Source organism: Xenopus laevis, chromosome 5S, assembly GCF_017654675.1.
Source record: "Xenopus laevis strain J_2021 chromosome 5S, Xenopus_laevis_v10.1, whole genome shotgun sequence".
Lineage (NCBI taxonomy): Eukaryota > Metazoa > Chordata > Amphibia > Anura > Pipidae > Xenopus > Xenopus laevis.
In genome coordinates, this window is record NC_054380.1 from 88,082,544 (window position 1) to 88,106,707 (window position 24,164).

A 24,164-nucleotide genomic window follows, 5' to 3' on the forward strand; every position below is an offset into this window, starting at 1 on the left:
GTTCAGGCAATATTTTGTTTGGCCGCCATGCGGCACCAAACAGTACAATTGGCCTGGATGGAGGGATTCCCCTTCAGGAGCCTATATAAGGAAGTGCACAAGCTAAGTACTTCCTTTTTGACCTAACATCATTGGCAGATGAGACGGAGCAGGTGGGTACTTCTTCAGCGATATGATTAGCTAGAGAGGTAGCGGAGTGTTATTAGCTCGTTGTAGGAGTGAAACGTAGTTCTGGTAGCTAGCAAGGACAGCCTTAGTCTCCACAACTGGTGGTTATTTGGAGTAGAGCCCCATGGCAATTGTGCGCCAGTTAGCTATTGATAGAGTATAGGACTAGGTTCATATCGGCCTAGTGGACTTTGGAGAAGCTTGGGCCACTCTGTGCTGGATACTGCAGAGAAGCAGGCGTACAGTCTGTGAGAAGAGAAAGCCCTTTCAACAGTTAACTACTCTTGTCCATGTACTTCCACATGACAGGGGTCTTGGAAGCCTGAAAGTTCCTGGTCTGTTGACTCTGGTCTGCCCCTGTTAATCTGGTAGAGGCTGTTCAAGAAACAAGTGTGCCATACCTACCTCTTACAGCAAAGGCCTGTATGGTTCCTGTGATGGAAGTGTACCAGTCATTGCTACCCACTTTACAAATTCATTGTGCACGTATTCTACATTACCTCAGCTGAATGAGCAAATGTTAAGAATCTTATTCCTGAACCAACAAGTATGTGTGTGTTTTTTTTAGTTGTAATATTGGTGTGAGTGGTCTTTGGTTATTTTGCCTGATCCTGTGCTTTCAGAAAGAGGCAGCACTGCATGATAGAACTGCCTTTAGATACATTATTGTTTCTCCTACTCAATGTAACTAAAGGAGTGGTAGTGGGAGTTAGATTTTTTACTATTGAGTGCTATTCTCTTATCTATCAGGGTGCTGTTATCTTGTTACCTTCCCATTGTTCTGCTGGCGTGAGGGGTTGGGAAGGGGGGTGATATCACTCCAACTTGCACTGCAGCAGTAAAGAGTTGCTGAAGTTTATCAGAGCACAAGTCACATGAGGGGGGGCACCTGGGAAAGTGACGTGGGAAAAGCCCCATCTGATAATTTAAAATTAAATCTAAAAAAATGTTGCTCTTTTGTAAGACATTTCAATACAGAAGTTGCTCTAGCAGCACTATTAACTGATGCATTTGAAAAAAAAAACATGGTTTTCCATGACAGAATACCTTTAAGCATTTCAATATTTTCCCTTAACTGTACCCTTTTAGGTAGGGAGGGCATTTTTCGCATATCTTCCGAAGTACACGTTTTTAGTCACATGACTCACTAAACATGACTCACTAAAAAAAAATTCTATAATATGTGGAGAGAATGTTCTTTGTACACAAAAATAATGACTTGGGGTTATGTGGGGAGAATTTGTTTTCACTTACAAATTGGAATAAACTCAATTAAAAAGTAATGTATTTCCATTGCTTTTTATGTCTGCACTCTACCAAGATGAGGGCAAGAACAAAGTGCTGTTTCATCTTAAATAACCCCACCAGTATGATATAGCGACCCCCCCCCTTGTTCTTACTAGTCAGACCTCCATTCATCATCACCCTGTCCCTGTACACAAAAACATCTGTTCTGTGCAGATGGGAAATGCTGCTTGTTCCAGATATGAGATCACCGCGTGAAATGAGCAACATGGTAAATCGGATTTTGGTTGGGAGAGATATTGGACCTATTTGCTCACAGATATAAATTTTAAGAAGTGTTTTAATTGCTTGTTAAAGAGAAGAGTCCAGATTGGAAATCTTTCACAGCGAATGCACTTCTTCTGATGGTGGACTTAATGTAACATTTGGCAGTTTAAATTTTGTTTAGAGATGTAACTTAACTCTTTACAAACATCACATAACACAGTGACCATTTTTTTTTTGTTCTTTTAAACCAGTAGTTTTACTGTGAGTCCTCATTCTTTGCTTTCCAGCCAGCAGCCTTTGATGTGTACTACTACTATTCCCAACTGGGTTTGCTTTACAGATCTTTATCACAATTCTTTTTCTTTTTTTTTTTTATAACATTGGTTTTTATTAGAAAATTTTCATCACCATCATGTCAAGCAGATAAGATATGAAGATAGCAATTACAGTAGCAAAGTTTGCAGTGATACAGCGTATAAAATGAGTACAGTCAGGCGATCCACAAAATAATAATAGGCACATGGTAAGTCGGCTATACAATGTACACCAGAAGAGCTAGACAGTGATGATAAATCAGTGAACTGAATCAAACCATAAAATTCTTTTTCTTTTTACATTAATTTGTGATCATTATACTGTGTGTAAACCATTTGTATTTTGTGTTCCTTTTATAGTGATAAAAGTGATATAGCATTATAAGAATATTTGTATGTTTTTCTCATGATCCTGTTTTTTTTTTTTTTTTTTGTAATAAATCCAACCAAACTTTTTATTCAGATTATCCTATGCAGACTGTGACCTGATTATCAACATACAAAATCCAATATTTTGGGGAGAAAATTGAATCCACAAAAGTCTAGACCCTGCTATGTTTAACAATGTGAGATTCACATAGCCATCAGCGGCAATGGTTGAAGATGCACTATCATGACCAATTATTGTATTGTTTTTTCATTGTGTACTTGTTCGCAATCTCACAATGGTGCGTGAAACAATTTATTGGGTCCTTTAAAAAAAAATGCAGGACTAGGAGAGTCAGATGCTGGATTTAATCTTTGAGGTACATACGAGTTAAATACTATATGTATGGAAATCACTTTCTAAGCCCCTGTGAAATTTCTTCCCCAGTCCTGAACCAATAAGTTGTGTGATGTTTGGTTCCTTGATCTTGCCCTGTCTAATCCTCAGAAGGTAAATGAGATGTCCAGATGCCCGGTATCATTTTGACTAGCCTGAATTAGTTATAATTTATAGAGTAAAGCATTTATTGAGTAGTGAAGTAAAAGTAAATATAACTGTTTCTTATTCATTATTGAGCAGATGTTGGCAATTTGATCTCTAGCCCTGTATCATCTTAAACCAGCCTATTGTATCTTGTAGTTCTTGGTCTATGTGTTGCTGGGTTCTGGATTGCAGTTTGGAAATTGTCTTGCTTGCAAGTGAGGCTGCTGTCATATATTAATTAGAACAGTCTTTGATATTGCCCTACTTTGGTTCTAGGATATAGAATAATATTGGGCAGTACGATCGACAAGGGCATTTTTTGTCTGAAAATATTCTCCACAACCCAAGGTACAGGCTAACAGAGCCTGCATTTCAGTTGGGGGTAACAGTAGATTTTTTTTTTAAGTGCCCCTAGGAAACTTGCACCGGGACTGAGCTCCAAGTTCGAGCAGCCATGTCGGGGGACATGCATGCCAATAATGAGTGAATGCAGCTACTTGCTCGTTATGCGTGTGACATCAGAAGCTCATTCTCTCTTGAAGACATGAAGAGTGCCTTCCTGGTTTGAGTTCCCTAGCCTGGCAGGACCAATTTAAACAAAAAAAAAAACAAACCGTTACCCCCAACCTATTGCGGCTCCCACCTATTTTTGAGGGCTCCATTATTTATCCTTTGTAGTAAAAGAAATCTGGTGTTTGTCTGATTTGAGGCGACCCATTCACTAATTCCAAGGAATTAAATTTTTCAGTCTTGACATCCCATTGTTAACCAGACCAAGTTTTCCTCGGTCATCATCATCATTATTATTTATATAGCCCCGTATGTATTTATGTACGTGTAGGGGTTTTTAAATACAGTTTTACAATATAGAAAAGTGCACAGTATGGCATATATGAAGGTGTAAATTCTATGTCATTTTAGTCAGTTTAGTAATTAATACCCTCTGCTTTCAGTTTCAGTTGTATCTCAGTAACACCCTAAAACTCAACCCCCCAGGTCAGCATGCAGTACATACCTTCCAATATTTTAAAAATGTAAAGAGGGACAAAAACATCAGGTGCGCATCTTTTTCTGGTGTCAGTGCAGAAGATCAAAGAGAAACTTGCGACATTTCACTAAGAAACCCGGGACTGCGGGACTGTTAGGAGCTAGCATGCATGCATTACATTTGAGATTCCCTTTGTTTGGTTGCTTCTCCATAAAAAAAGAACAGTGGATTATATAATAATGTGATTTGAACATTGGTTGGACGTACACGCTTTTGTTTTACTACGTGTTGATATTCAGTGGCCCTGAGCCTGCATTTCTGCTTCAAGGCAAAATCTAGAAAGTTAAAAAACAGCTGCAGTCATGTTGTATGTCAGATCTTTGGGTGAACTTCTGTTTGCTGCCTTGGAAACACTGGCTCACTAGATGAGCTGCAGGTGGTGGTTTGGCTGGTTAAAATACCCACTCTAGGAATACAGCCTTTGTGATTCAGTGGGAACTCCACACCTGAATATGGTCTATTTTTTCCCTCCTCTCCCCTGCTATTCCAGAATTCCAATGATTCTACATAAAATAATCCTAGCATTCGGTCTTGTGTGTGTATACTGTATAATCATGTATATCTGTTTGTAAAATCTATATTTTGGGCCTGTTTTGTAACTGTATTTACTAATGATATTGATTAAAACATGCTTATAAAACTGTAATGTTACAGCTATGGAAAGTTTTTTTTCTGTTTTTAAAAGGTATTTTCTCTTTTTGTTTTTTTTTAGAATAAATGTTTTGTTGCACAGAACAAAGTATTTTGCAAATAAATCTCATTTTGGTTTCTCATGGTTTGTGTTCAATTCTAGGGTTCCCTAAGGATTAATCCCAAGAAATTTCATGAAGCATACTTGCCATCTCCGGTAAGGCAGATTATTTTTGTTAAAAGTTCTTTATTTTTTCCTGGTTTTATTATAATTCTGTTTATGCTTTATAAATTGTAGAAAAATGTCTTCAGGTTTACATGAACTGGATTTTAATCATATTAATGTTTGGAGCTTTTACATAAATACATGTTTTTGCTTGTACAAATATTACTCTAGCTCTCTCTATAGATGCATTTCAAGGGCAGTTGAGAGCCAAATCCTGCCTCTCAACCAGCTGATTTGGGACCACCAGTTAGTGTAACTAAACCTCCAGTGCATATCCTTTAAGAGATTTTTTCATTTTCCGCTACATTAAACAAAGCTCCTTTTAAACACTTTGCAGTGTAATTCTGCTCTGCTTCAGCAACTAATTTGCTGTGTTTATTAGGGAATTAAGTCCATGACCTTTTTAATTTGTTTTGAAAATGTTAGTGCATTACACTAGGTAACTTAATATCCTCATTATTGCTCTACTTTCTCATAACAGTATATCGTAATTGTCTTAATCTGTTATCTTTAGATAAATGCTTTCTACAGGTATGTGGTCTCTTATCCTGAAACCCATAAGTGAGAAATCACAGTCAAGTCCAAGCAGTGGATCATACGCTTTACATCTTTTCTATCTATTTCTATCTATTGCTGATATATGAATCTTGGAACATATATCAGCAATAGATAGAAAATATGTCAAATCGGCAATAGCGAATGTAATTATCTTTCAGATTATAGATAAACCTAATTTCCAGATCAGGAGGGGTGATTTTGATTTTTTAAGATTTTGATTTTGCTAACAAAGGAGGCGTTTTGGATTTATCGTCTAAAAACTATGGATACTCTAGGAAGTATGGATAGAGAATGGGAATTGACATGCTCTTATTAATTTATCAACCTTGCTATGAACTGGGATGTATTTATTTGCCTATTTATATATTATACTCCTATGAACTAAAATGTATTTTTAAGGGGACTAAGTATGATTTTAATATTCCCATCTTTGTGATGTGACGCTATTTCATGGCTTAATCTATTTGATTCACTAAAAGGTTAATGTTTTTCGGGGTGGGGTTAAGGGTTATTTAACTTTCTCTGGTATAGATGAATCATGTGATTGCTTCTGAGGAAGTGGTGAGACGCAACGAAACCAGTTAGGGAGGAACTATACGGATGATTTCAGCGTGATTCAACGCGCTGCGCAAAAATGCAGGGCTCACGTCTGGATGCAATGGAAATAAGGTAAGAGATGGAAATGTCGGATGAAGTCGCAACGCTGCAACACCATCCAATAATGCTATTACTTACCTTATTTCCACCGCATCTGACACAACGCCTACGTTTTTGCGCATCATGTTGGTTCGTGCCAAAATCGTGCGTGTAGTTCCTCCCTTAAACGTATGATCCATGGCTTGATGTTGTGATGTATCGGATTATTTAAAGATGAACTATTAAAGGTGATATTTTATCAATTATTTTGCTTCCTCTTGTAGCTCCGTGTTTTATGACATTTCCATATGTGAGAAATGTTTGAAATGCGGTAGTGCCAGTGCTAAGTAACAAACCTCAGGTTTTTCTTTACTGATTTGCTGTATATTGCACACCATAAATTTACATGATCGAACAACAAATATCATTTTTTTTTTTTTTTTAATTTTTTTTTCTTTTATGCAACTTAATACTGTAACATTTTTGATCAAAACAAATAATTATAAACTGTTGCTGCTAGAATCTGTTCTTATTCAGAAGATGGATCTTACACACTACACTGAGCAAATCTGACAAAAGCGATTCTCATGCCTTCATAGGAGGATTGCTAACTGCTCAGGGAGCAGTAATTGACAGTTGGTACTGCTGTAGGTCCTGGTACATTCAGAGGCAATTCTTGTGTTCAAGCTGCCCGAGGCAGCATTTGCGATGGGCCCCCCCCCCCACACTTCCCTAAACATAGTGCACAATTGAAGTTTTCGCCTTCCCTCATGGCAGAAACAAACCTGGGTACATTAAAGCTTTTTATATCAATAAATTTTTATTGTTTTACAACATTGATACATAAGACAATTTGTAACAATAAACATCTTGAAAACAAAATCGTGTCTAGTTGCAATATTGAGAACATATCTGTCATTATACAAACGTTTTGCATCATAAATGTTTGAAAAAATAAAAGACAGGACAAAAAATTAAATAAATAAATAAAATTAAAATAAAATTTAGTTGCAAAATTTCAACTCTGACTTTGAAAATACCCTGGTAGACATTAACAGAGAAAAGGGAATATTCGATATATCGACCCTGTGTCGATATACCAACCAAGGACCCCATGTCAACAGAAATTTCTCATAAGAATCTAGCAAAATGCTTCTCATTTTGTCTTGAGACATTATCCAGTCTACCCTATTTTTAACTGGATCTATTGGGATCTGTCTTTGTTTCCAAGCCCCAGCCAAAGTTCTCTTAGCTGCTGTCCTAATGGAAGTGGAATGCTGAAAAGCATTGTTTAGGTTTTGGGGTCTTAAGCCTAGCAAAACCATTCCAGGGTCTCTGGGAATGGAAACACCAAAAACAGAAAATATGATAGTGAGAATTCTGATCCAGAATGGTTCTCCTGTAAACAGAGGATATCGGCCTCTAGGGAGGAATAATGGGCAAAGGCCTTAGAACGTTTCACTGGCGAATTAAAACCCTGCATATTATGGCTAAGTATCTTAAGAGACATCGTAGCAATAAACAGTAAAGCGAATACAAATGCACCTGTAACAGGTCCCAGTGCCCATATCCAGTAGTAAGGGACCCATTACCACAGAGCTAACCGGTGGGATACTAAAAATCCCCTGGAAGAGTATTTTCCCTTTTGAGGTTTGTAGAGTTGAAAAAAATGGTAAATAACAACAAATTAACAAAAAATAAAAATAAAAACACAAAATAAACTCCAAGGATATGCAATGGTTTGCTCCAGAATGTTCACACGGATACAGGAACTCCGGAATAGCCCCATCCAGACCAGCCACTTGGGGCACCATATGTAGCCTGTACCTAAAAGGGGGGAAGCATCAACCAACCAATACTTTTGAACTAAGGAAAAGATCTATCCCTAAGAACTAATCGACCCAACAGTATATTAGCTAAAAGCTGCATATTAATATAACCACATTTACGAGAAACATGTAAAACAGGGTTGTATAACTATCATAAGCAAAAGTAACATAAACAGTTATTATCATATCTACCAACAATGTTCCATATTATCGAGGGTACATCTCGAATGGACCTTTAGATGAGGCCAGTCAGTAAAAAGAGAAAAACCCCCCTCCAATCTGACAGGACCGTAGAAGTCTCTTCAAGGAGGTATAGCTTCATGACGGTTCTGAGAAGACGAACTCTGTGAGAAAGATTTTACCCTTTCCCAGATAGGGGTAAGCTTACGTGGCGAGTTGGTAAGCCTAGGAGCATCGCCCACAGTAGACTCCGACAAACCTAATTTGGTAAGAACAGCGTGGCCTTCCTCAAGGGTAGAAATAGACTGTTGTCTATTGTTATATGTAAACAGTAAGCGAAATGGAAAAAGCCATCTATATGGAATCTTGTGTTGTTGTAAGATGGCGGTAATAGGAGCCATGTTCCATCGTCGTTGAAGTGTTGTCGGGGACAAGTCCACGTAGATCTGATAAGGATGGGTTTGATAGCACAATTTACCTTTGGCTCGAGCCGATGCTAGGATAGCCACCTGAGACTGATGAAAATGTAGACGGAGGATGACATCTCTCGGAGGGTCATCAGGCCTGCGAGGTCTTAAAGCTCGATGCACTTTATCTAACTCCAGTACATTAAAGCTTTTAAATGTTATTTTATTCTGCATCAGACCAGTCCTGAGCAGTATATTTGTATTATTGGAAAGAAATATACAGCAAAGGTATACAGCAAGCTTGCTTTCTAATTTCTCAATATTTAAATATTCTAATAGCTCTTGTTGTTTTATACTTTTCCCACTAGTTGAATTCATCATAAGCAGGCACATGAATGAAATGCCCATGACATGGTGCAAACAAAACAAAGGTTTTCAAGGGAAAAGCCCTGGCTGAACATATGCAAAAACCTGTCTTTTTTTTTTTTTTTTTTTTTTTGTAGCTCTCTCCTAGTGCAAACAGCTCTGCAATTTTTCTACATCAAGTCATGGGAGGCAGCAGTCAGCTGCTGGAAATCTTGTCCCAAACACATTGTTTCTGCTTCTTAAAAGTCTCACAGTACATTCTGTTTCAGCTATTAACTGTCTGCTAATGGCACTTTATTAATTCAATATCTGCAGTCAAACTTAATTTTAACGAATTTATGAAGAAAGCTACAAATAGGTCTTTGCAAACAGCTAATTGTTGTTTATGAAACCTGACACCCCTCCACCCAAACATTTATTTTATGTGTGCTCTCCATAACATTCTGTACTATATTTGGTAATACAGTATTTGATTGAAGACTATTTCATTGCCCACTTGCTTTAATATGAGGTATTAAAGTGTGTTTCTTTAGCAGCACAGAGAGTATAATATAATACAGTACTGCAATTGAATTGGTAATTGAAGTCTTTCAGTTTTGTAGTAAAATCCTTCTATTTAGTTGCTGGTATTCCTCCAGGATCCCAATTGGTTGGTGGCAGCCATTCAGGTCAGATATACCTATCACATCCGTCTGCAATACCATGTCACTGCCACCTACACCATAAAGGGTAACAAAAATAGTAGTGTATTTTACAGTTAATTTGCCAATCCATTACTGAGCAGATTGATTACACTAGCATAGGCATTCTCATGCTGCTCACAACAGGTTTAGCTTGTGAGCTAGTTGCAAAGCATACATGACAGTTAATGAATAATGGGATCCTGTCGTCACATAATTATGCTGTTTTTAAATGATTCCATTAAATAAACAATCTTTCTTAGTGCTGTTGTGTTGGTTTGTAGTTCCTTTGCCAAAGCTTTTATCCTTTATGCCCTAAAAGCTAAATTGGACACATACTGTACATTCAGCAGTGAATTAATTGTGATGAGTTGTTCAGATAAGGTGTGCAGTGATGTGAAAATAGAAAAGTAGTCTCCATTTCAGATGGGTTCTTTGGTTTTACAACAGGCACACTGAACTAGTCTTCATCAAATACTAAAAGTAAGCAAATTGCCCATTTTGCCCTCCATCTGTGTATGTGTCTATATAAACCGTATTTTGTGATGCATATTCCCTGGAAGTTAAGGCCTCTAATATTATGATGACTGGTTGATAAACGGTTAAGCATATATGTTAGATAACTATTTTAGCTTGGTAATTATTTATTCAACAACAAATGCAAATCTGAAGAATTTGTTTGAAAAAGTACAGTACTGCTTCCATATGCTTTTAGAAAGTGCACCCTTAGGGTCAGGGCACAGGCAGATTCAGGGAGATTAGTTGCCCGGGGACAGATCTCCTCATCTTCGGGGCTTCCATATCTTCCATTTTCTATTCTTATTATCTCACTCAGTATAAACAATGAACCTTTGATTGCTTTAAGATTTGTATTACGCCAAGAACACCAGCCATGGTCTGAGACAGGCAGTTGTGTCTGAGACGAGGCGACACTGAGACAATATTAACAAATGGTAAACATTAAAGTGCTACCGACATGTTAGAATTTAATGAGCTAAAATATCCCCTCCCTGCCTCCTTCTAGCCATCTTAACTTAAAAGGCATGTTCAACTTAGACCATATTTTACATTTGAATAGCCCCTGTGAGAAAAAAACATTTTTGCAAATCATCTTTATTATTTTAAATATTCCGTTATAAAGCTACAGACCTGTTAAGCTACAGATCAGCCCTACTAAAGTTCTCTCTTCTGTGCTCTCCGCTCTCTGTAGGGGATTTCCCATCCCGGTATTTGACAGGCAGCCAAAAAAAAACACACTGAATTGGCTCTGCACATGCTTCCTTCTCCTGTTTTATTTGTATATCTTTGATTGGATTGACTGGCAAGATTTAGCCAATAGGATTAGTGAATTGCAAATGAAGCAGGGGAGGCATGCGCAGGAACTAGATCAGTGTCAGCTTCCTGTCAGACTGGAAAGCTGTGTTGTTGATCCCTAGCTGAAAGGCAGCAGAGAGTGGTGGAGAGAGGCTTTTAACAGCAGCAATCCACAGCTTATATGGGCTGTAGCTCCAAAACTATTCATTTATAAAGATAAATCACAAAAATGTTTCTTCTGACTGGGGCTATTCAAATTTAGACTGAAGGTGAACCACCCTTTTAACTTTATCAGTCAGAGGCACATATTCTCCCAAAGTTGTCTTAGAAGTGATGTTGATTTTGTGGGAAGGGCAAATACCTGTTATAATTCCATCCCCCTGCCCCCCAGCCAATCTGGTCTTCTGTTCCCAACTAACCAAGGCTGATGTTCCTCTGTTTCTGCTGCCCAACACAAGTACATAACAGGGGTCGGGTGGCAGTGAATTGCTTTTAGAATATGACATTTTGTCTTGTGGATAGGTCTGTAAAGCCATCTTGATATTTTCCCATAAGATTTGGAACATACCACCTTGTCTTTAAGTGGCCATGCCTGCAATGTCACTGAAAAGTTAGATAATGCATGGGAGAATGATCTGAGAATCTGATTTTCAGGAATCTAAAGGCCTCCGTCAGTAATGCTAAACAGTAAAGTTAAAGACTCAAAAATAAGATAGTGTAGGGATGGGGTGAAAAACGTTTGATTTAAATTTCTAAAGCTGCATTTGAATTGGCCCAAAAAACCTTAGAACTAGGTCATTGGGACAGATGAAATCAAAGTGGCAGCCATAATCTCTTCTTTTAACCACAGTATGCTACAGGAAAATGTGAGGCCACCTATCCAGTAGGTATAGATTGGTCAATGTAACAAGATGATTATTTGTGAAATACTTAGATTTTTTTTCATTTAGCTACTTTATGTCGGTGTGTGTGTGTTTTAAAATGTCACATGGACAGTATCTTTTACATTGACAGTAGTTTGTCTTGTAAGATGGATGGTTTGATTCTGAGTGCATATTCCACAATTTTTCTGCATTCCTTGGTTTTGCCTCAGAAACAGCATTTTTGATGTCACCCTACAAATTTCTATTGGATTAAGATCTGAAGATTGGGCTGGCCATTCCATAACGTTCATTTTGTTGGTCTGGAACCAAGATGTTTAACATTTTTGTGTGTTTGGGTTGTGGTCTTGTTGAAACCCATTTAAGGGTACTTTCTCATCGGCATAAGGCAACATGACTTTGTGGGGGCTTCTTGGCGTCTTCTAATTGTAACAGTACTCACAGGTAACTTGGAGCTGATCATTGGCTGAGTCTTTGCCATTTTGGCTTTTTTCTTTCCATTCGAATGGAAGTTTCCTTTTTTTTCTTTCAGGTTTTGGTTGCAATTTTAAAGCATTTGAGATCATTTTAGTTGTGAAGGCTATAATTTTTGGACTCCGTTATATGTTTTCCTCTCTCCAATCAATTGCCGGGTGATGTTGTGATGGCTGAATCTGTTAATGCCTTTAAAGGGGTGGTTCACCTTTGAATAAACTTTTAGTCTGTTATAGAATAGCCACTTCTAAGCAACTTTTCCATTGGTCTTCATTATTTTTATAGTTTTGTAATTATTTGCCTTCTTCTTCTGACTCTTTCAAGCTTTCAAATGGGGTCAGTGACCCCGTCATAAAAACAAATGCTCTGTAAGGCTACACGTGTATTGTTAATGCTGCTTTTTATTACCTAGATTTCTATACAGACCCTCTCCTAATCATATTCATGTCTTATTCAAATCAATTCATGGTTGCTAAGGTAATTTGGACCCTAGCAACCAGATAACAGAAACTGGAGAGTTGCAGAATAAAAAGCTAAATAATTCAAAAACCACAAATAATAAAAAAATAAAAACCAATTGCAAATTGTCTCAGAATATCTCTCTCTCTACATTATACCAAACGTTAACTCAAAGGTTAACAACCCCTTTAAGAATGGCTTTGGATGATTTCTTGGATAGACATATCAAAGGCTATTGTGATACTAAACTCTATAGTTAGTATAGATATGGTTATATATAATGTATGTGAAAGTAGGGAGGGGTGTGTATGGATGCCGGGTTTTCATTTGGAGGGGTTAAACTTGATGGACTTTGTCTTTTTTCAACATGATTTAACTATGTAACTGCTATTATTTTGAATAAGCTATTATTATTTTAAACAAGCCTCAATGAATGATTCAATTACACAGCATCAGCAGCATGATCGTCAGGACTGTTGGGTCTATCGGTTTTCTTTTACTCTACTACACCTACTAGAAAATTATTTGCCATGTAGAATGTAGAATTTCTACCAAAAACAATGATTGATCAGGTTACTGATGTCAGACTGCTATTATTATGAACACAACTGGGTTTTTCTTTTTTACATTAATGTATAACATCTTAAAATATGCCATTTGGAATTTATTTTTGCACCTGTTGACACCTGTTTGTTTTTTTTTTACGGTGTATGAGCTCTTCATTTAGAATTCATGCCCACGGCTTGCTCTGCTTTCCTTTTCTACTCTGGACAGCAGGGGTCAATTACCTTCCTCCATTACTTGATAGACAATGATAATTCTGCCTTTCTGTTTGTTTTGCTAAGTCTTTGTTTTACCTTATAATATTTGAACAAAGTATATATGCTTCAAACCTGGGGCTTAACGGTGGTTGTGTTGACAGCTCTTTACTGCAATGTTTTATTGAGACTGGCAGTAAGAAGAGCCAGATGTTCTTTTTGAAGTGAGTGGCATTCTAAAATGCACACTACTGGAGGATACTGTTATGGAAGAGGCAAGATCACTTTTCTTATTTTAGAATACCCATGTTTGCATAGTGATACATTTATTAATTGTGCCCTTAAGGCAAAAAATATGATTTCAGCTTTAGGATGTGGGCATGGTTATCATTTGAGGCTGGCTAGTTCTGAGAGATTTCCATGGCCCTGGTAATAGTAGATGTGCTTATTACAAATTAGTAATACTTAAACAGGTTCTTTAAAATTTTGTTCCTGTAACATCCAAGTTTGTATTACTGTTATTTTTATTATTCATTATATACTACTGACAAATTACTGACCTTTACAGCTATTGTTTCTTTTTCCATCCATCACTGTTCCAGTGGATATTGATTAGTTTTGTCAAGAGCTAAATGTCTCCACATATGGAACATTGTTTTGTGAAACAAAATTAGGTGCTCATACAATGATTTATCGTTATATAACTGCCTCAAGTTTCAGCTATTTAGTTATTTTAGGGTAATCCTTACAAGATAGTGGAACAATTATCAGTCTTTTTGATGGTTTTGTAGTCCCAATAATATGGGTTTATGGCTGTTAATTTAGGTGGTTTTGCTCATACAGTTAAATACTCTTCTATTCCCAGAAAATGAAACCAGTTTTCCTGAGCGTGACTGATGAATCTCTATTGTTGTACAGTTTATATGGCAGTTTGACTTTGGGTAAAATGAGGTGCATTTGTGGTCTCTCTCCCCAAGTGACACAGCTTCTGACCTTGAAACTTGAAATAAGTGCATCATATAAAAATGTTTATTAATTTATTGAGTTTTATTTGTGTATGAGTTAGTTGAAGGCCAGCTGGCTCATGGTGAAATTGGTTATATTGTATGTGTGTGGATATGATAAGTACCTTAGATTATAAGCTTTACTGAGCCAAGGACTGATGAAGATAATGTATAGTCTCTGTAATGTCTAATCTCTTGGTGCTTCATAAGTAAAGTATTGTAAATAAGAATAAATAATAAAAAAAGAAATAATATATATCCTACGGTATATTGAATAAATATCAGTAATTCAGAATTCAGCCGATTCAGATTGAATCTAGTTGGGTTCATAAATTGCAATAATAATTATTATGAATTGATTGCCCTATAACAATCATTGATGGATCTGCCCGATAGTCTGTAATAAAAATGCAGTTCTATAGATAACCTTGATAAAGATGTGAACACAATTGAGAGCATAAAATGTGTTAACATAATGTCTAGAGTACTTGCCAATCAAATGTTTTGTTGTGCTAGACGGTAAATTAATGATCCTTTACACCTTTCTGAAACTTCATCCAGTCTCCCAAAATCTGCACATTTCCCAGGAACCAGTGACCTGTCTTGTTTAAGTCACAGGAGGCCATGTGGCTGCAACCTAACTGTGATGGAAGATGGACTTGAGGCAGCTGCACAGAAGATATTCTCTAAGTCACGCACCTTGTCCAGCTGCAGGCAATAACTCGTTAGTGGGCTATTTAAGCCTGCTTCCCAGACTCCCCCATGCTGGATCATTCGCCAACCTGCCTTATCCTAGCCTTGGCCCCTGCTGATCTTGATTTGCACCGGTTCCTGATCCGGTTTTTGATCTGGTAACCTTGTCCCTGATCATGTTCATGTGACCCTGCTCTTAACTTGTAAGTCCTGCACCTGTCCTTGTTCCCTTATATCTGATCTCCTGGTTTTGACCTCTGCCTGTTTCCTGACTCTCTAGTCTTCTACCTGCCCTTGACCTTTGGCCTGTTTATGGACATTGATTCTTGCTGCCAGCCTCTGACCCTTTGGCCTGATCATTAGGACTGCCTGTGCTCATCTGCAGAGGTGTGGACTAGTTTTTTTCTTTATTAAAACTATTGTTACACAGTACGTCGGCTCCTATTTGTTTAATAACCGGCAACATTCCGAACAGAATGATCCAGCCATACAAAAAGGTACCTGCTGGTAACTATAATATGCTGCACATTGCTGAACTGCAATGCTCTGCTGGGCAGATCCCTGCAATCAAAAAGTATGCAGGGACTTTCTACTTTTGTGCAAAAGACTGTCCCCTGAGTCCCCAGTGTATATGAGATTTAGGATCATTTCCCTGTTTCTTTTAGAAGGGAAAGCTCAGAACTGGGCTGAACAGGCCATAGATGAGGATTCACCCATTTTGGATGATTCCAGTATTTTTATTTCTGTAAGGAAAGTACACTTCACTGGGGACTTGTGGCCAGTTCTAAAATATATGTTTTCGGTCAAAGCTGCTCCAGGGCCAGCTGCCCAGTCTCCAGTGCCTGCTCCAGGGCCGGTTCCCTTCCAGTTGATATTTCTGATGCCAGTTTTTCGGGGCATTGGTCCTTTGCCAGCATTCCCATGACTTGGCCCCCTGCTGAACCTCCAGCTGCCTTGTTCTGTTTCTGTGTATGCTCCCTGAAAGCTGCCTCTGCCTGTTTCTGTGCCTCCTCCCCGAAAGCTGCCTCTACCTTTTCCTGTGCCACCTCCCCAAAATCTGCCTCTACCTGTTCCTGTGCCTCCTCCCCAAAAGCTGCTCATGCTTGTTCCTGTGCCTGCACTCCAGTCTTCAGCTCCTGTGCAAACAGTCCTGCCTCCAACTCCTGCCTCTATGGAACATTCTGCCCTGGCCACCAGGCCTGAGAACAAAACTACCTCCAGGACTGCCTTCCCTGCTACTATATTTGGTAGTTTTGTTGCTCCAGAATCTAAAAGTCTTGTTACTGTGTGTGGAGGTCTTTCTGCTATTCCTCCTGTTGCTTTTGGAGACTTGGATGGCCCTTCGCCTCTAGTGGGTGACTTGAGTGATGCTCCAGTCCTGGCTCCTGACCCTGGTGGCTCTCCAGCCTCTGACCCCAGCGGCTCTTTAGCTCTGATTCCTGACCCTGGCAGGCTCTTAAGCTCTGTTTCCTGCTCCTGACCCTGGAGGCTCTCCTGCTGACCAGTTTTTGTGGGACTTAAATTGGAAGATTTTTATATTAAGAGTGTCTGTAATAATTCTTGTATCGGCCAGAGGGTATTTTGGAAGGGGTTGGTGGTAATGTCAATAACTGCCTCCAAGTTCATCTTGCCTTAGTCAGGGCAGCCATCAGAGGGGGACAGGGGGGAGAGTTGTAGGGGGCCCCGAGGGTAAGGGGGCCCGGCGGTAAGGGGGCCCCGGCCACGCCACACTTACTTAATTAGCCGGGCCCCCATCTTTCTGAGAGCTGCTGACTTCGGGAAGGCATGGACTTAAAGGGGCCCTGGCCACCAATTTTCTTATATTGTGGGGGGGGGGGGGGGGCTGGCCAACAATTTTTTTCTCATGTGGGGTCCCAGCCACCAATATTTTTAATGGGGGGGGGCCCTGGCCACAAATGTTTTTTATGGGGGGCCCTGACCACCAATATCTTTTTATTTTTTATTAACATGTGGGAACCCTAGCCACCAATATTTTTTTTGGGGTTTTTTACTGTGTGGTGGGGAGGGCGGACCTGTAGGTGGGGCTTGCGGTGGACGTAGCCCAGGGGGCCCAGGAAATGCTGTCGTATGGGGCCCTGCGATTTCTGATGGCGGTCCTGGCCTTAGTCACGCCCTTTGTCCAGCGGAGGGCAATAGCTTGTTAGTGGGATATTTAAACCTGCTTCCCAGACTCCCCCATGCTGGATCATTGGCCAACCGGTCTTATCCTAACTTTGTGTCATGTTGATTGTGTTCCTGATTGTGATTTGCTCCAGTGTCTGATCCATTTCCTGACCCTGATTCTATTCCGGTAACTTTGTTCCTGATCCTGTTCCTGCGACCCTGCTCTTACTTTGTAAGTCCTTCTGTCCTTGTTCCCCAATATCTGATTTCCTGGTTTTGACCTCAGCCTGTTCCCTGACTCCACTATTCTTTATGGAGCTTGAATTTTGCTGCCAGCACTGTCCCTTTGGTCTGTTTTAATTAGGGATGCCCCGAATCCACGTTTTTGGATTCGGCCGAACCCCCGAATCTATAGTGAAAAATGTGGCCGAATATTGAACCAAATCCTAATTTGCATATGCAAATTAGGGGTGGGAAGGGGAAAACATTTTTTACTTCCTTGTTTTGTGACAAAAAGTCATGCGATTTCCCTCCTGCCCCTAATTTGCATATGCGGATTTGGATTTGGTTCGGCCGGGCAGAAGGATTTGGCCAAATCCTTCTTAAAAAGGCTGAATCCCAAACCAAATCCTGGATTCGGTGCATCCCTAGTTTTAATGAATGGTTTTCTGCCTGCCCTCATCTGTGCTAATCTGCTAATTTTACAACTATTGTTACATGGCACGCCGGCTCCATGTTCAATCCAGTTGGTTTCAGATAGATCACCAGAAATAAAGACTACTTCCACTTACTTTCTATTTTCTATTTGTGACCGTTTTTCTAATATTGAAGTGTAAAGCTTCATTTTCCACATTCTAAAGCAGCTCTGGGAGGAGGTTCCCCGACTCTTTAACTGTTCTAAATTGATACATTTAGTTGATACATTTGTTATCTTTGTCCCTGCTGAGCAGAATCCATGAGTTTTATTAAAGGCAGCTGTTAGATTTGATACAATAGTTGCTAATATTCTACAGATACTGCTGAGAAATGCATCAACTAATTGTATCAACTAATGTAGCAAGTTGTAACCGTTCAGATGCTCCTGGATCACTGAGGTGCCAGACTGAAACACTAGAAACAAGAACATTAAACTTTAAACATACATTTTGGGGAAAAAAGTCAAAAATAAAAGATGGAAAGCAATTGAAAAAAGTCTTTCTTTATTGTGAACAATCTGAAAACAACTCAACTGAATAAAATGTTTGGAAGGTGAACAACCCCTTTAATTACCAGCAATATTCCTAACATATCCAGACTCCCTCTCAATAATCATCCAACTGGCATATGTTGCCAGCTGGCTTTAGTTCTAAAACTTTTTTCTATGGAGATCCAAGGTAAATTGGAGGACATAGCTGTTTGACCAAATATTGGTTTAGAATCTGTTATGAGCCTTATTTTAATTACTATATAATTTGCTATTGTTAATGGGGATAATGGAGGTCAAATGTTCCCTCTAAGCTGTGTAAGTGTGCTTGCATACAGACCTTTTGAGTTACTCACACACATTGTGGGGAAAATAGATTTGTAGTTATTATGATCTGCGTATGCCTCTGCACACAGTTTTTAAGTGTGCAAATAGTTTTAAAAAGTGCATACAAGACCATTTTTGTCCTCGCTGAGAAAAAACACAAAAACATTTAACCATTGATTGAGACCCAACCTAAACAGCATGTAGAACAATATTTTGGGCCTTGTATGTAGGTTAACCATTCATGTACTATGTAAATTGCTGTAAAGGCAGTCCTCTGCAAAACAAGGGAAGTACTTTATAGTTCTTTGAACAAACTATGTGGGACTAGAACAATACAAATGTAACAAGGCTCACATTGTGGCTCCTAAGCAACACTTTCTGGCATCCGCTGGCAAGTGATTTGCATGTCATTATTTGTAGCATCTGGCTTTATTTTGCTTGATTTTTAGGGGAGCCACAAAACTAATTATGTATGTTTTCAGACTCAATCAAGCACAGCGGGCAAAGAGGGAGGAGGTAAATGCAATGCTTAAGCATACTGGGAAAATGAAAATCATCCATCTCTGATGGATATATATATATATCTATCTTGGCAGAAGTATTACCAAGTGGTAACTATGGTGTACATGAAACAAAGTACTAACTAGGAATGTAGCATTTTGTACATAAGAGTCTAGTTTTAGGTAAGGTGCCCATTCAGATCAGATATATATTTTTTCTTTACATTGTGTGTTTTGTCATTTGTTTTAGTTTGTATAAGTATCACATTAGCAGTATTGCTTTTATTATATAAACACAAAGTCTGTTCTTTAACACACTACAGTTGTGGCGGAAATGCAGATTGTGCCATGGAAATCAACACTGGTACAAAATGTAATAGAGGGGTCTGTTCACAAGACATTACAAGAGAGTGCCTTTGTTGTTTCAGTGTAATAAAAAGAAATTTCAAAACCAGATATTTTTTTTGAGCCAAGCAAGAAATTATTTTAAACATTTATTTTTGATTTGAAAAACTTTTTTATTCCTTGCTTGTTTTAACCAATATATTTGGTAATAAGAGATAAAAACACAAGGGCTTCTCTTGTATTCCCATAGCTTGCAAATGAGTTCAATGGCTTGCACGATGTTGCTAGTCTTGCCAATGTCTGTTCTGCTGTACATTTAATGACCTAGAAATGGGACTTGATAACCAATTTGCAAGTTTGCCAGTTCCCTAGCACTAGAACAAATACCAAATGATTTCATCTGGCATGAAATCTATTGGTTAGCTGGGCCTATGTGTGGCAAATCATTGTAGGTAAATGTCAGCCTAAGCCTTGTGTAATTAAAAATATGGTTATTTGCTTGTAATTACTATCCCTTGCCATCAATCTTTTTCCATTTTACAAAGACATTTTTGTTATTTAAAAACAAAGATATAAAACTATATAAGTATTAAATATTCTTGCCATGCTTTATATTCCTTCTAGAGGAATCCTTAATTGTGAAGGATCAAAGAGTGTTTCAACATAGTATATTCTGTTGCAGTTCTTCTTTAAGGAATAGTCCCAGTAAGAAAATAATTGGTTTAAGGATTATCTACCCCCCCTTATACCATGGAACATACAGATCACCAGATATGTATTAAAGAGCCAGCCATGTGCGTGTTGACCTAAAGCCTGCAGTGACCTGTGGGTTGACCATGACCACTGGCTGGGCAGGTTTGAGTTTAAATTTCCCCAACTACTGCGGGCTAGGGTTGGGTGCGAGTCAGATTGGGCTAGTGCACCCCTCCAGTGCTCACAAAGAGTTTGTGTCTTGGAACCAGAGACGCACACAGATACAAGATGATGCAAGATGATTCAGGTTGTGTGCGGTTCCTACAAAGGCAACATTGCTGTTGGGGTCAGGTGCATGTTGAGTTTTTCAGACTCACACATTTACTAAATAACTAGCAGTTTTAATATTACTGTTAAGGGGTCAGGTACCATGAAAGCACCTCTTTGATAATTTTATTCCAAATCTAGTCTTCCACTTTTAAACCCCATGTTAACAACTGAAAAATAAATTCAAAATTTTTTTTTTTTTTAGCCATTGACAATCAAGAAATATGGTCTTGCCTATACTGGAATATATTCTTGCAGGAACTGAAAAGGGAGGCATTTGTTCCATTTGACAGATTTTTTTTCTTTCAAAAGATGTAAAATGGCTAAAAGGAACTGGATACTTAATTTTGGAAAGAAAACAGTATGGCAGAATTCATGAAACTCTAGTCCCATGTCCAAATATATTTTTTTTATCTTTTTGCCACATGCAGGAAAGTTATTATTTTAACAAGTTAACATTAATTTAATCCAAGTTTTCAAATGGAAAGATCCTGTTCCTTCCAGAATTAAAATAAGGAAGATGTAGCAGCAAGCATCTGTTTATTAGAATGTAGAATAGTGTGACTCAAGAAGGGGATAGAGAATGAGCAGTTCAATAGAAGATTTAAAGGAACAACCTAAAGATATTTTGTCTTCAGTGGCGTGGAGTGGACCATAAAAATTCTTGTATGAGTGTGTCTTTAATACTGTTAGGGGACCAAAACATTTATTTCCCTGTTAGACTATTTGATTGGTTCCATGAAAGTTGTGTACATGAGAAACAAAAAAAAAAAAAAAAATCTTAATTTACTGTGTAGACCAGTTAGGGCATAAGCAAAAGCCAAGGAGGTTTTGATGGCAAAGCTTGAAAAGTGGAGAGACCACTAGAGACACTAGGCCTAGTTATATTGGAATAGATTATGAACGGAGAAATTCTTGACATGAACAGAAGCAAAGCGAGTAGCAGAGCAAGGGTTTGCAAGAGTTGTTAACCTTTCCATCAATATTTGATTTATTTTTATTATGCACAGAACTATTCTTAGCTGCTGTAATTCCAAAATAGAGAACTGGGGGAGGGGGGGGTCATCGACTATTATCTGTTTCAAATTGATACATTTAGTTGATGCAGTTGTTACATTTAGATTTGCTAACGGTAAAAATAAAAGATGGAAAGCAATTGAAAAAAGTCTTTGTTTATGGAGAGCAATCTGAGAACAACTGAACTGGAAAAAAGTGTGAACAACCCCTTTAAGTTAAAGGTAAAATGCCCCAATTACTCTGTTTTTTCAGATTAACTGTTTTCTAACATATCACTCATCTGAATTATTTTACCTTTAATTTAATTTACATTTTCAACCTTCTTTCCATTCCTTTCCCTTGTTTTATTTTCCTTGACTCATTTAGGCCTAGACTTATTGAAGAATATAACTATTTGCAAGCGTTTTTTCATTTCAATTTCTGGGAGCAATTGCTGGCCATTACACCAACACGAAAAAAGCACCTGTGGATCCAGGGCAAACTAACATCATCTGAAGTAAAGCAAGCAGTGCAATGTGGATTTAAAGGTTAAAATCCCAGTATTTTTGTTTCAATTTAAAAATATAACACATGACATGGGGAAAAAAGGTTTCCAGAGGAGGTCACATGCTTTACAAGTTTTCTATTCCCTGGCTACTTCTGTCAGGTGCTGGGCTTTTAGTATTTAAAGGAGAACTTAACCCTAAAAATGCTAAATATGCCATTTTTTTATACTGACCTTACTGAACCAGCCTGAAGGTTAAACATCTCTATAGTAAAAAGGATCCTGGCCTTCAGTTTTGCCACAGGGTTTTCCCATCTTGGATTCTGTTAGGAGTATCTGCAACACTCACATGCTCAGTGGGCTCCGAACAGCTGTTGAGAAGCTAAGTTTAGGGGTCATCCCAAATCATCAAGCAGAAAATTAGGTTTTCTTGTCATAGATGCTGATGCTGCAGGGCTGATTATTACATTTCAATGCTAATTGTGCTGGTTTCTGTGCTGCCGTGTATCAATAATCGGAAATTATTTACTTATCAGCATTATACTGTGACATTGAAAATCGATAAATTCAATATCTTGCGGCCCCCTAAGTTGGTCCCAGAGCTTAGTAACTTGACAGCAGCACAGAGCATGTGCAGTGAATCGTCAGAAAAGAAGTTGAGGAGCTACCGGGACAACTTTGAAGGTACAGATCTTCTGTGGTTGCCTTCAGCTGCTATAGAGGCTCAAAACATAATGTACAAAACTTCTGCTCTACTTCTTTATTTAAGCTTTAGTAGTTTAGTGCAGCTTTTGCTTTACTTCAGATGAAAGTAAAAGTGCAGCCTGTATAAACATATACCATAGTAAACGAAACAGAAGAAGAGAAAATCTGATTTACTTTTAACTTTATTTTAAAATGCTTTTCTATTCAATGCAATTACCTGGAGGGTAAAATGTAAACCCCAAACATTAAATACACATTGCTGGCTAACTGGTGCATTTTTGACAGCAATATAGGATTTATTATTTAGGTGAATTAATAGGCTGAACATTGTGTTCACTTAGTTTTCACCTTTAAAAATTATATTTATTGAAGTCATATTTGTTTTTGGTTTTTTTCCTAATACCCATAGATTTTTTAGTAGGGCTTAATAGTAGTTTTTTTTACAACAAATAAAATAGAACTAAATATAGAATAGTGATTTAATTAATTGGGAACTACCTAAAAAAAATTGTATTTTTGTTCCACTCATGAAAATAGGAAACTCTAATTAAATTCAACTCTTTACTATTCCGCTTTCAGCAAAAGGTGTCTTTATGTGGTCTTTCCTTTAAGTTCCAATACATCATCTAAGGAAAGGTAGAATGGGCTAATGCTGTATTAGAACTAATAATCCATAGTATAAATGTCTTGCACACACAACCTACAAATAGGCAGACTATTTGCTCATTGAAAAGTAACTGTTTCAGAAATACTACAGCATTTTTAGTTATCCATAGAAAGTTTATTTTCACGTGTTACTTGATCCTCTAATAATAATTTTCAAAGCTGTTAGACTGCTCTAACATAGATATATGTGTTGTAATATGGGAAGTTGGATTTGTGGCTTTGAGGACATTCTTGCAGCATGAAGGTAGGGCTACAACAGATTATATAACAGATATTGTCCAATATCTTGTTCATTTATTACAAATATTGTTTCTTCATAATGCTGATAATGTTTTACCCCCTTTAGGCTGGTGTAAGGGACATATTTATTGATGGAGTAGTTTCCAGAAACAGAGCTTTAAATGGAGATGTTGTTGTTGTGAAGTTGCTTCCTCGTGATCAGTGGAAGGTTAGTTCTATTTTATAAATGTATTTCTTTATAATTCTATGTACAATGTGAATTATGTTTGTTTTTATGAAAAAACAGTAGTTGTAAAATGTTAAATTTTCAATGTATTTGTTGTACCCTGAATAATTGTAAAAGGTACGTATTAAAACATGTTTTACTATTGTCACTGTCCCTGAAATGATCTTGCAAAATCTCTGGACCAATGTGTGTACAAAATGTTTCACTCTTTCAAACCATGTATACATAAAAGTGGGCTGGTTAAAATAAATTTGATCTGTATTTGTGCTAAAATTCTCAA

The 24,164-nt window shown here is 37.9% G+C and overlaps 1 protein-coding gene across 3 annotated transcripts in view; it reads left to right on the forward strand.

The window, feature by feature from the left end:
- dis3l2.S (DIS3-like exonuclease 2) overlaps positions 1–24,164 on the forward strand; it is a 203,490-nt gene that overhangs the window by 20,421 nt on the left and 158,905 nt on the right. For 2 of the 3 annotated variants that reach the window (XM_018265604.2, XM_018265603.2), the window contains exons 5-6: positions 4,746–4,799; positions 23,765–23,866. The exons of the other annotated variant lie outside the window; for it this stretch is intronic. In XM_018265604.2, coding sequence (XP_018121093.1) covers positions 4,746–4,799; positions 23,765–23,866 — 156 coding nt within the window. The remainder of the gene's footprint in view (positions 1–4,745; positions 4,800–23,764; positions 23,867–24,164) is intronic. 3 annotated transcript variants of the gene reach the window in all.